At 28.6% G+C, this 14,034-nt stretch overlaps 1 protein-coding gene across 3 annotated transcripts in view; it reads right to left on the bottom strand.

Moving 5' to 3' along the window:
* Positions 1-4,547: 4,547 nt before the first annotated feature.
* LOC105850306 (uncharacterized) overlaps positions 4,548-14,034 on the bottom strand; it is a 110,571-nt gene continuing 101,084 nt past the window's right edge. For all 3 annotated transcript variants that reach the window (XM_065817391.1, XM_065817390.1, XM_065817392.1), the window contains 3 exons: positions 10,886-10,935; positions 4,884-5,120; positions 4,548-4,792 (listed from right to left, as the gene is read on the bottom strand). In XM_065817391.1, the coding sequence (XP_065673463.1) occupies positions 4,719-4,792; positions 4,884-5,120; positions 10,886-10,935 (361 nt within the window). In that variant the 3' untranslated portion in view covers positions 4,548-4,718. The remainder of the gene's footprint in view (positions 4,793-4,883; positions 5,121-10,885; positions 10,936-14,034) is intronic.

The raw sequence follows: 14,034 nt of genomic DNA, 5'->3' as shown, positions 1-14,034 counted from the left end.
TGTTAAGGTTGCATCTCTTTATCGAGCTCGTCACTTTCTTACTTCGGATTCTACTCTCTATCTCTATAAATCTCAAATCCGGCCTTGTATGGAATACTGTTGCCATATCTAGGGCGGTTCTTCTAATGATGCCCTTTCTCTTTTAGACAAGGTGCAAAAACGCACTGTAAACATAGTTGGACTTGCAGCCAACCTCCAACCATTATCACATCGTCGTAATGTTGTTTCTCTTTCTCTTTTCTACAAATACTATAATGGGCACTGCTCTAAAGAGCTAGCGTCTCTTGTGCCATCTACTAAAATTCATTCTCGTGTTACTCGTCATTCAATTAAGTGTCATCCTTTTTCTGTGACTGTTCCTAAGTGCTCCAAAAACGCTTATTCGTCTAGTTTTTTTCCTCGAACATCAGCTCTTTGGAATTCGCTTCCTTCATCTTGCTTTCCTGATTCATATGATTTGCAATCTTTTAAGTCGTCCGTCAATCGTTATCTTGCTCTACAATATTCATCTTTTTTCTTTCAGTAACTTCTAACTTTAATTAGTGGCTGCTTGCAGCCTTGTTGGAAGCGAAGATGTTTAAAAAAATAATAATAAAAAAAAAAAAAAAAATGTAAGTTGTGGAATCATACTTAATGGTTTCTGAAAAAAGCACGATTTAAGTAATTTTATGTATCCCAATAAAATTCAACTTGTGGGAACATGTTTCTCATTTGAGACAAATGGATATTTAAATATAATGCTTGAACATGTTTCTAAAAATTTTTTAGTTAAAGTTCGAAATTACTGCGTGCACCGAAAACATTGGGACGTTCAGATTGACGTATAATCATATTGCACTTAATCCTCTCGTACAAGGTACAAATTGTTCATCAAATTAAGTAAACTCTCTGGAAGGAGGAGTAATCGACAGTAAATACAATAGACTTTACGAGCAAAACGCAGAACGGTAAATTTGGGCTAAAGGTAACACTAAGAGCTTATAACATTTTAATTGTGTGATTGTATATTGCAAAAATATACAACTATAAAAAAAATTAAATTTGTACTTTTTTAAAATAGTGAGATTTGATTCGCAAATAAAGTGCGGCCTGGTAAAATAAGGGTCTTCATCGAATCGACCATATCTATTCTCATCTGTTATACACCGACCATTTCTGTACTTATTCTTTACTTCTTTTTAGCCAACGGTAGAAAAAAAACTCATCAAAAAAAAAAAAAAAACTGCATTAAAAGAAAAAAAACAACATACGCACCATTTTGCTATACGTGTAAGAAATTTATAAAAGAGTTTGTTTTACTTTTACATGCATAACTCCGATAGCTCGATGGTTTAATGCGCTGCCATCGGTGTCGTTTTGCAACCCTAGCGGGCATTTGTTTTTAAAAGTTACGTTCTAAATGTCTTTTAAACGTTTTTTAAACGTTCTTACAGTAAGAATGTTTAAAAAAGACGTTTAAAAGCCATTTAAAATACATTTAGAACGTAACTTTTAAAAACAAATGCCCGCTAGGGAGGGTTTAAATCCGCCCCTTAACACAATACATTTTAAATATTTTCGTTAAAAAAAAAATATGCCCTTCATTGTATTTTACAAAAAATTAAATGCAAATAATATTTTTAGACAATTGAAAGTTTGATTGATACTTGTTTCATAGTTATCATTTTGAATAAATTCAATCTGCAGTGCAGATTCTGCACTTTTTAAGGGGAACATAATTAAACATTGATTAATAACACAATAAAAACTGACTTTTTAAAGCAAGTGGCAAATACTTACAAAACATTCATGATTATTCAAGCATAAATTTAAAAAAATTTTCAAGACTAAAACTAGTTTTTAAATTTTATATTGCACTTGAAAAGCATTCTTTGACTGTATATTTAATTTTTTTCACAACATATTCTAAAAAAGTAATATATCAGCCTTTGATAATTAATTGAAATTTTTATTATACACAAATAGCTTTATTGTTACGGTGGTGGTTACATATTAGAATATCTTAAAATATTTGATGCCTATAGATGTGATATAGAGTCTTTTTTTTAGACGTGATGCCTATAGAGTCTTTTTCTTTAAGTTTATTTTTTATCTTATTTATTGAAAAAATTTCAATAAAAACGATGCCAATAAAACTGTCGTTGGTAGAAAAATGCATGCTACCATTATATTCTTTAAACCAGCTGCAAACCATTTGTGGAAGCTCCATGGCAATCCCAGTAGAAGCTCAGGTTCAATTTGTGGCAATAACTTTACACCATATGGGACCCATCTGGAACCCAGATCATTTCCCATCTTGAACCCAATCCCAGTAATCTCAGTTCAAACCCAGTCAATCCCAGGTGGGACCCAGTTGGAATGGTTAACCGGGTAACTACTTCGTCCTCTAAGGCGTATGTACTGATGAAAGTTTTAACACTATTTAATAAACAAAAGCCGTAAAAAAATAGAACATGGCAAATAAGCTTTTTGATGAAATGATATTTTTATAAATGTTATGTAAACAATTTCTTTAAAATTTCAAAAGTGTTTTATTTTGTGTTTTAAAAAATCGAAAATTTAAAAAAAAAAAAAAAAAATGCAAATGGTAGGAATTAATTCTGGAAACGCTGCAAGCTAACCACTTTGGTCATTTTGGTGTAATGTACAGCAAACATTTTAATAGTTTTTAAATCAAGTTTGCAAAAACTAGACAGTGGTCAATGCAGCAGTGACCTCCTAAGACTGTTCAACTTTCAAAGCATCAAAGTCAAAAGAAAGCCCACTAAATGTGCATAATTAATGTGTCAAGTTAGCAGATCAAACCGCACTCAGGCTCCCGCACTCAGGCTCCCGCACTCAGGCTCCCGCTCCCGCATTTTGCTCACTAAGCAGTAGTCCAAAAAGATCTTTCAACAAATCTGAAAAGTTGTGTTGCCTTGCCATAAAGGAAAGAAAATCATGACCTTTTTGCTAAAACTCAGAATAAAACCTCGTGCTCTCAACAATCGACATTAAGGTACATGTCAATACTAGTCTTTTCAACAACAAAATCAGAGGACTTGCATCAAGTCTTAACAAGTCATTTGGAGCAAGGTTGGTGGAATCAAGCTTCATAAATGAGTTTGCCAGTGTTGAAAAGACCATTCTCCAATCAAAATGAAAGAAAAAATCAAAACAAATAAAACAAAAACCCATCAACAATCAAATCAATCAGAATTCATTTACAACTTTACAATTCTCATTCAAAAGCAAGCAAATTGCTCTTATGAAACTCCACCTCTTACTTGGGCTGGTGAATTATTTTTAAAAGGGTCTTCAGAAAATTTAGGATAAAGCCAGTGAATAGCCTTCAAAGTTGCATTTGATTATTTAACCTTACCACAATTTAACCTTACGGTAAGGAGTTTGCTGAAAATGACTGCAAGAAGCTTGTGACCAAACATCGAATTGCTCCTGACATGAACTTCTAAAAAGCTTTCAAGCACTTTCAAAATGTTGTTCATTCTTGCTTCAGAAACAATCTGTCCCTAAATTTTGAGGTTCACATAAATGCATTTTAAGAATGTTGCATGACATTGCCGATCACAGTGACTCTAAACATTTACGTTGTTTTCTACATCATCAAAGAGTTCATCAAAATTCAAGACGCTGGGCTAGGTTATTATAGTGAGCAGCTATTACTGGGGAAATATAAAAGAAGTTTGGACAATGCCAACTTTAGAAAGTTGCTGCTAAGTCTAGTAGTATGACTACAACAGCAAGCATCTTTAGATCAAAAAATAATCTTTTGTTCAATATCAAATCTCTGTGTTTTTTCAAAAACAGAATATCTTTTATGTGAAATCTGAAAACAGAATATCTTTTATGTGAAATCCTGAATTTTTCGTGTATTTTTAGAATAACTTATAGTCGGAAAAAAAAAACTATTCACGATGCTTTCATATTTTTACTATCGATAAGCTAATCTGTTACATAAAAAGGCAAAGAATAGAGCAGTAGGCAACCCAAGTTTTTATTTTCCCTTATTTTGGTATCTAATTGATTTTACTAAGCAAAAAATACAATTAATTACAGACACAAAAAATATCAAAGGCTAAAAAAATTAAGAAAAATTACATAAACATAAGTATTGCAACCTACATAAACATAAGTATTGTTAGTAAATATAACATTAAACAAGTTTTAAAATAGTTAAAAAAAAAAAAAGTTGCTTGTATTTTAATTAAGATACAAGCATATTTTATCAAATATTGATATTATTGAAAGAAATAAGGGTTATTATGGAGCACTTTATTTAAAGATAAATATGTGAGGAGCCCATTTGCAAAACGCGCTACGTTCGAGTAAACTAATTTTAAGAAAACAACGAAAAACTAAATTCTTAGTTGCACATCAACAGAAATTGATATTTTCATTGTCTATTTTAAGGACGAAAGTTTTTATAATTGTTCATATACTTGAATAGATGATAGATTTCAGTATATAGTTGAATAGATGATAGATTTCAGTATATAGAATATGGAAATAGAATAAAGTCAAATCTTTTATTTTTGTGACTTAGCGCGTTTTGCTTTATATATAAGTTATATATAAGTTGGGCTTTATATATATTCATCATACTAATTATATATAATTGAGCTTTGATATTTTTTTAACATGCAAATAATCGTTAAGCTATTTACATTTATAAATAAATATACTTATATTTACTTATATATACTTTATAAAGTTGTTCATTAAAAGTGCCACTTAATCCTTGGTACCCAAGGTTCGTTATTTGACTTTCGAGAAAATAAACCTTGTGCGTTTCCTAATAAATTAAAAAATATATTGTTATAAATATGTTATAAATAAGGGATAAAATGCATAGCCTAAGTAAGCTAATGAAAAGCTATTTTTACCTAACCATTGGTTTGGTCCGAGAATGTAAGTTTGATCATATTCGGCTTCAAAACTCTTTCGCATTGTCGGATCAATATAATTGGAAGCACTTTCGTAAAACTGTTGGTTGGTCAATGATAACCATCTTTTATGTATATTATGAAACATCATAAATGTTTTTTGATTTCGATGAATTGCGTAAAGTTCTTTAGTTATTGAATGGTGACCAAGAACAGAACCAATACGTAAATCTAATTCTAATGAAAAAAAATCTTCTTCCTATAGTTTTTTTTATATCATAAACTTTTTTGTACAAAAAAAAAACAAACTCTGGAAAAAGTTGCTAAATTGATTGTAGCAAGATGTTTTAAAAATAGGAGAGAGCTTGAGATACCGTGTATTTGTTTTTTAAAATCACTTACATACTCTATAATCGAGTAGTTGTTTTTCAAGTAGTTTTAAATAGTTCGAGTAGTTTTGAAAAGATTTATCAAAGTTTAAACTAAACATGCAATTTTACTATTATTTAGAAGAAAAAAAAGGTCACAAATGTAACTTTATTTTGTCAATAAGGGCACACAAATGTGACCTTATTGGTATGTTATTGAGAAATTAGATTGTTTTAACAAAGTAGTTTCGTATCTGATAGTTATGCTAAAGAAGCTTTTTTTTATTTTTATTTTTGTTATTCACCTCCTCAAGGCTGAGAAGGCCACTACAGATGAGGCTACTTATTAGTGGTTACCCTCTCTCAACTCTATAACTCCGAAACACGAACCTTGACGAACAAGGCCGCTGCGCGGAGAAACAAGTTGAGCGCGGAACTACCAGGGACGTGGTGGGGATCGAACTCGGAACCTTTCGCTTATGAAGCGAGCGCTTTACCACTACACCACTACCGCAAATTGTAAATGTGCTGGGTAGGTGTTTTTGCTTACTATGGAAGACGAATTGACAATTTAATAGGTAAGCAAGTTCATTGAGTATTTTCGGTATTTTAGTAAAAAAAAGTTTGGAATGGTAGTGATAGAACCAAAGGACCGAAGTAATTTGCATTTTTAACTTTTTAAATCTAATATCATTTTTTACATTTCTTTTTTAAAGAAGTTAAAATCTACTGCAGCATATAACAACTTGTGACGTTAAGTTATCATACAATGCCATCATCGTATTATGAATTTTTTTTCTTCTATGGAAACAAGTTTTTCTTTAAAACATAACAAATATATGTTCTTAAACTAAGCTTGCTTACAATTTCATACGAACACGATTGTTTTACAAAATACAGTTTAACTAATCTAATTAAAAATCTGATTCATTTTTTACTTTTAAAAACCATTGATAGAATTGTTTGAGAAAACGTATAATTAAGTTATAAACTTTTTAAAAACTTTTTAAAAACTTAAAAATTGAATAGGATTATAAATTTTTAAATGAATGGATTTGAAACCAAAATTTGAAAAATTTAAGTTTAAAGTAAAAAGGTTTCTGAAAAAAATGTTTGCTAGACAATTCAATTTTAATTAACTTGAATTGAGCATGAGAAATTTTTTTGATGAAATAGTAACTGTTAAAACTACCTAAGTTTCTTTTTTAAAAGTTTACAGTTCATGATACCTGAAATTTCTGTCAAAATTCATTTTGTCAAAATAATTCAAATAAACAAACTGAAAAATGTTTTTTTAAGAAACTTATAGGTTCTATAAATGCATTTATTATTAAAGATTTTTTGCCTTTCATTCCTTTGCATATTATTTTGTTACCATTTTACCATTGTTACCATTGTTACCATTGTTACCATTTTACCATTGTTACCATTTTGAATCCATTTTTGAAGATTATACACAAAATAAGGCACTTGAGCTATAATACATTTAAAATTACTTAAAATTATGCAAAAATACTTTTTGTAATTCAATTAACGAGGAACAACAAATATCAATTGGTAAAAAGACCTAATGAAAAATTACTAGTTTTCTAACAAATCTTTAACACTCTTCTCATAAATTCTTTAGTTTTTCCTTGTATGGTTCAGTTTTATGATCATCTTACAGCGTTGAAGTATTAGAAACATTCACCTACTGCACTGTAGTCACCTACTTTGTTTACTTTACTACTTCACCTACTTTGTTTGGGGAAAAAGATTAAAGATGATAATATCTCTCTGAAAAGGAGAAATTTCTTGAAAGCTGACTGAACAAAAGCAGATATATTTTAAATTTTTTCCTAAAGAGATAAACCCAGTGGGCACGGTACGTTTTTAAAACGTTTTTTAAGACGTTTTTATAAGGTTTAAACCTAATAAAAACGTCCAAAAAACGTTTTAAAAACGTCCAAAGAACGTTTTAAAAACGTCCAAAGAACGTTTTAAAAACGTCCAAAGAACGTTTTAAAAACGTCCAAAAAACGTTTTAAAAACGTCCAAAGAACGTTTTAAAAACGTCCAAAGAACGTTTTAAAAACGTCCAAAGAACGTTTTAAAAACGTCCAAAGAACGTTTTAAAAACGTACTGTGCCCACTGGGAATGAAGACTTTGTAAACTTTTTGTATTTTATTGTTAGCATGATGCGACCATCATGCACTTTTTAAAAACATTTCAAGCAAGGGGATTAGAAACTTTCGAAATTTAGAAACTTAGAAAGTACTCAAATTGGGAATTCTTTTGCTATAACTTTAATGGTCAGAAAACCGTCTTATTGCAGTTTTCCTCTATTTTTATGGATTACAAACAAAGAAAATAGGGAATTAATATTTTCTTTATGAAAGAAATCTTTTGCTAGTAAGCACGGAAACAAATCTTGAATTTATTAAGTCTGAATTTATTATTATTTATTAATTTATTAACTATTAATTTATTAATTTAATAATTATGATTTAATCAAAATAGATTTCATTGGAATTTCATTCGCAACTAATTAATTATCTTTAACGTGATTTTTATCACGTTAAAAATAATTAATTTTTTTTTTTTTCAGAATCTAAATTGATTAAGTTAACATATTTGTTTTACGGCGTTAGAGCAAGTGCTTTAAAAATATGAAATTTTTCAATTTCTTTAATCACCTTTTTGTCGTGAAATTGATAACAGAACTTTTTTCAATATATTTAGCATAAACCAAGTAGTTATCAGTTACTATTCTCGACCACAGCTCAGCCAGAGTTTTGAAAGTTATGTCTTGGTATAGATAAATACAACTTTTATGGAAACAACTTTTTTATGTCACGCTTTTGCTATGTTTTTGAAATCGTGTTGTCAAAGTTTGGGGAAAACTCCAACTTGGTAAACAAGATTATTTGGTCAGACGAGAGCCAATTTGTGCTGAGCGGTATTTAAACTATCCTTATTTTACTACTCGTCTCTAATCAATAGAAAAAAATTGATAATTAAATTGAAGTTTATTTTTTAATTTAATTATTTTTTTAGCAAGTTGCTACTGTGGTAAGACACTCTTAAGCGAATACTTGTTTCACCTTTTTTTTTAAATGCATTAACAGAAATAAAGCTGTTTTTGCATTAACCACTGATCTCTTTAATAACTGGATAGCGCAACTCTCATGAAAATTTTTTTAAAACCAAAATCGACATATTTGAAAGCCCTAGAATTTATATTACGCGTAGTTACATCTTGAATTTACCTGAAAAAATGACGATGCAAAGGTTTGATGATCGGCAATCAAGTAAATCTAAAGAAACATTTATAGAACTTTATTGTTAGACTCAGAAATAACGTAGACTAAAACAGTGCACAATATACACTAACATAGTTATACTTTACATGTGTAATTACTTATTCTAATAGAGTAATGCATAGAAATAGTAAAAATATGCTTCAGCTAAAGGCCTAATAGTATACATACATGTGTGAGCATTATTGTTTTAGACTTCTAAGAACCTAAGTCTTGATTTTGGTCTTATGAAGACTTTCAATGTCTTCATCTCGGGTTGACTTTTTGATGCCTTGGTTTTGGTATTGAAGTCTTGGTCTTGAATCTTAATGTCTAGGTCATAGTCTTGGTCTTTACTGTTTTGACTATATATATATATATATATATATATATATATATATATATATATATATATATATATATATATATATATATATATATATATAATTAAATGAAATTATTAAAATAATATACTAATAAAATTTCAAAGATTAACTTTTATGAATACCAATTTACCAACTGAAGCAGTAAGACAGTTAGATACCTAGTTGACAGAGAACCAACTATAATGTAAGGGTGTATTTCAAGGTATATACAATTATATAAATAACTTAAAATTAGCTATCAAGAATAACCATTTTCAAAAAGAAAAGGTCAAAAATGTGCAAAAAAAATTTCCATTAGATCTTAGGTTAAAAGTTTGAACTAAAAAAACTCAATTTTACTTGAATTCGAAAATAAGGAAAAACTTATTTTTTAAACTTAAAAGTTTTATTATAGTTATTATAGTTATTATAGTTATTATAGGAATAACAATAATAGTAAGAGTTAACTCTCTCATCAATAAAAAACATGTGTCGTAGGGAAAGTGTAGGAAAAAGTACAGATGTATACACTCACACAAGAAAACATCTGCACAAAAAACAAATTTCCCTTATTTCTTGTCTCTAATGTTCTTGTTTTGTTTTTACGAGAAACATTTTAATAACTCAAACAATATCTATTAGTATAAAACTGATAGATGTTAATTGATTTTATAATAAATCAATACTTGAAAAAACTGTTTTTATTTATACCAATGTATCTTTAGATTTTTCATGTGTATGCAGGTTGTATTGCCATAATAGCTGGAAAATAACTAACATGCATACAATGATGTAGTTTTTTTGATACAATAGTTATTAGCAGACGTATGGCTGTTTTATTTTAAAGTCTTTGGTCTTTTCAAACCATTACTAAATGCATTCAAAGTTTGCAAAGCAAACAAAAAATTGTTGATATGGAGTCATCACTTTCAACAGAGTGTTGAACAGTTGATGCTATTACTATTACAGTTGCCGAAAAAATTATTTTATCATCAGGATTTCAAAACTTAAAAAAGATATTTGAAAAAATATTTGATCCAATAAGTTATGAAAATCATGTTTATACTTGGTACTTGAGAGTTACTTTCTAACAGCTATTGCAAAGTAAAGTTGCATTAACTTGGAAAAATAAATATTCTAAAGTGACCGGAGAAAATAAATATTCGAAAGTGACAGGAGAAAATAAATGACAGACTTTCAGCAAACTAGTTTTGCACTTGTAATCGAAACAAGGTAAAAAACTAAAGTAAGTGATAAAATTTTTATTCAAAGAAAATGTTAATTTTATAGGGTTAGCTCTTTTTACTGATGATGTTTTTAAATGTTCTTTTTTTAAATATTTCTTTTTTCCTAGTTTTACATCTTCAATACTTTTTTAATGAATTAATATTATTAAAATATGTCACTTGGTTGAATAGATATTTAAGAAGTAAAAGGCAAAAAATAAACAAATCTTTAAGCGCTATCTCTGAGTTTTCAAATTCCATTCATTGTTTTAGGGTTTTCCAATATGACCAAATTGGCTTCACTTTTGATGTTAGAGATACGCTATTCAGTTTTTATAGAGATCAGTGTATTTAACCAAAACTTTCTCTAATAAGTCAACGTTAGCTTTAAAAAACCGGTAGAAGTTGTAAAAGTATTTGCTTTTTTGCAATAAAGTTTGTAAGAAACTTGTTGTGAGACCCAACACTAATTCTTGACTGAAAAGTTACTTAGATGCGTATATTTATTCGATATTGAGTAGATTAACATTACACAATACAAATTATGAGTAAGTTGTTTTCAGCAATTTTACATAAGTAATATTATATAAAACATATGTTGTAAAATTTGTTTGAGTTCACATGAATAACATTTGCATAAGTTTTACTCGTGCAAACTTGATTGAACTCAATAATATTTGGTAATTTAAATTTATTTTTTGTTAATTAAAAAGTTATTTTAAATATATTAAAATAAAGTACTTAATAGAATTAAAGAACCTTACCTGACCATAAACTGCTTTCGTCACTTGAAAAAAAACACGCTACTTTCGCACTAAACAAATTGTTAACATTTGTAGAATAACCACAATTTGCAACATATACCTTATAAGCTTTCAAGTATAAGCAAAAAGGAAGCTTATTTTGTTGCAAATATAAATATATTCAAAATTGTTATGATTTTAACATATATGTATATATATCTGCATGTATATATACATGGAATATATTGTAAATGCCTACAACCATTTTCTACACTGTTTTTTGCTCGACCCTTTTTTTTCTTTAATTAGTTTATTTATTTCGTCTGTAAGTAATAATTGCTATTCCGTGTTAATTTTTACATAATCAGACTATTAGAAGACAACTTTTTTCTTAACAATACGCCCTAAAGACATTCTTTTTTTAGTAAAGCGTGTGTGACCCCACCGGCATATCTGGGATTGTAAATAGCCAATGCATTGACCTCGTAAAATTCACAGCTTCCGATTTCAGAAAAATGCGTCTCGTAAGTTCTGTTTTAAAATTACATGTTTTCGCGGGTGATACAAGATTTAAAATAAAAGCTTGCGTTTATCAAATGTGTGGTCATGTATTTTAAATTGCTTAAACCCAACCAATCGGGTTTAAGTATTATAAAAACACACCCAAACTTTTAAAAGGTGACTTATGTAAACATTTATGTCAAAAAATATAAAGTTATAAAAGATATACTTATAAGATATTTTATTGTTCTGTTAGACAAGAAATTATTTATGAACAACTAAAAATAGTTAAGGTGATTCTGATATTTAAAAAGAGGAAATTTAATGATTATTGAAGGCACTTATTCTTCCATATTTGTTCTATTGATTCTTTTATACTTTGTATTAATTAATTTTATTTTTGAGCGAATTTTATTATATTTATTATTAAGTGTATTTTTTAACAACTTAATATATATCAATAAAGTTAGCTCTTCAATAAAATCTCCGCCAAACACGCAATCGTCCAATTAGTATGTTGTATGTCTAACTTGTTGGAAAGTTCCCAGTTATGATTTATTGTATTTTAATTTTTATATTTAATAAAGACGATAAAATGATTTTAAAAAGTTAGTTCTATTTTATTGCTCTTTCTTAATTACCTTACTTTATAGGGTAGAAGGGGGCATATTGGGACAGGGGCATAACGGGACAGCTATACCGGAAGCCTTATATTTCAGCTAAAAATTTCTTTTATCAAAAATTTTTTTTTGATTAAACATTTTAAATTATTGTGCCTCATTAAAAAAATTTATTTTAGAAATACCAAAATTCATTAAAAGTTCCAAAACGCATCAGTAAGTTTGCAATAAACAAAACTTGCGTAATTTCTTAAGCGATGCAACGACAAAAGATTTTGATCTTAAACAATTGGTAATTTGCTTTATTTATAAAAAGTTTATACTTTTTAGACAGGGTTTTATATCCTCTTTTAGAATATGGTTTTGAAAAAATATCTTGAAATAAACTTTTTGAATTGTATTAATTTTAGTAAAATGACTTTTGTGGGGCATATCGGGACAACAAGTTGCTTATATAATTGAACATACTACTACCATTTTTTGTGATGCTGTTTACAACTTGAAGATTTTTTTTAAATCTAAAGTACTATTTTTCTTATTTAGAAAAGCAATTTAGAAATAAATTCAAAGAAAGTCTTATTTTTTATAACTTAACTTCGGTTATTTATAGTGTTTAATGTAAACAAAAAAGGTAAGAAGTTATATAAGAAATATCAATCATCCAAAATGAGATGAAATGCAGTAATAGCTGTGAGTAAAAAGGAATTTAGAACTAGAAAAGCTGCTGATGCTTATGGCACATTTAAATTTGCTCTACATTGGTGTATTGCAAATAAGCCAGCTCATCAAAAATGTTGCCAAATAGTTTCAGGATACTTTAAGTGTGATCCAAAATATTTTTTGTGACCCAAAATATTTTTTGTTTCATTTTAAATTTAGAAGTTACCAATTTAATATTATATAGGTTAGAGTAGAGCAGAAAATTTTATTTCAGTTGTTATTTCTTTTTTGTGATGTATGGGTGTATGGGCGCGTAGTTTTTATGGGTATGTTACTTTTTTGAGAGCCTAATGTCTGAACATGTTTAAATAATAGATACCCTTCATTTTTTTAATCATTTTTAAAGCTTTACAATTAATGAATAACTGCTGCTTTTTAACTGTCCCGTTTTGCACCACCCATTTGCAAAATGTAAATATTCGCCGAGTCTATAGTTTCGTAACTTTAGTTACGTAGCTTAATTTTAGAAATTTTATTTTTGTTTTTTCATTTTCTTATATCAATGAATTTCAGGAAATTTATAAAAAACAGTGTTAACTATGTTTTATCCACAACTACACAGTTTATCCACAACAGCTTATCCACAACACAGTTTGTCCACAACTAACATTTGTTTCTTAAGTGTCCCTATATGCCCCGCTCTACCCTATATATAAAAAATGATTGTTATACTTTTGATTTGGTCTTCATTTGTATTTTCAATAATGTGAGGTAACATCTATCACATGGATCTTTTGTCGGCTTTTGAAATCCTATATTTGGTGCTTAAAATATTGCAGTACATACTTTCCTTTGCTGGTCAATTTCATATTAGCACAATACGTTAAATCGTAAACCTTTTTCGAATTAACGAACCACCAAAGTATTGTTTGCAAACAAATACTTTGATAATAACGTGATTCGTGGAAACAAGTTGATTTGGTTTTCTCTGTTTAGTTAGTTCAATAACATTTTTTTTACAAAGTTTCCACTATTTTTTTGTTTCCACTACTTTTTTGTGGCGCAGGAATACCGACATCAAGTTTGTTTTCAAAATAGTTTGATGTTTTTCGGCTGTTTAGTGTAAATAAGTAAATATTCTTAAATACACGACGTTTGATATCGTAAATAAAGAAACTGCCAAAGTAAGTTTATTTTTTTCGTAAAATTATTCACGGCATTAATCCAATTTTTTCTTTTATATAAATGTTCAGTAGTTTTACTAAAAAAGGGTTGTTGCCGCTCTGAGACATATCGTAGAGGCAATCAAATAATATTTTTTTCTCACGTTCTTTTTAGAATCTGATTTCCAGAGTGACTTTCATTTCGACTGTTTCTATTTGACTATAT

This window comes from Hydra vulgaris, chromosome 14 (assembly GCF_038396675.1).
Source record: "Hydra vulgaris chromosome 14, alternate assembly HydraT2T_AEP".
Taxonomy (NCBI): Eukaryota; Metazoa; Cnidaria; class Hydrozoa; order Anthoathecata; family Hydridae; genus Hydra; species Hydra vulgaris.
The sequence above is the reverse complement of the archived record's forward strand: the minus strand, read 5'-3'. Positions and strand labels throughout refer to the sequence as shown.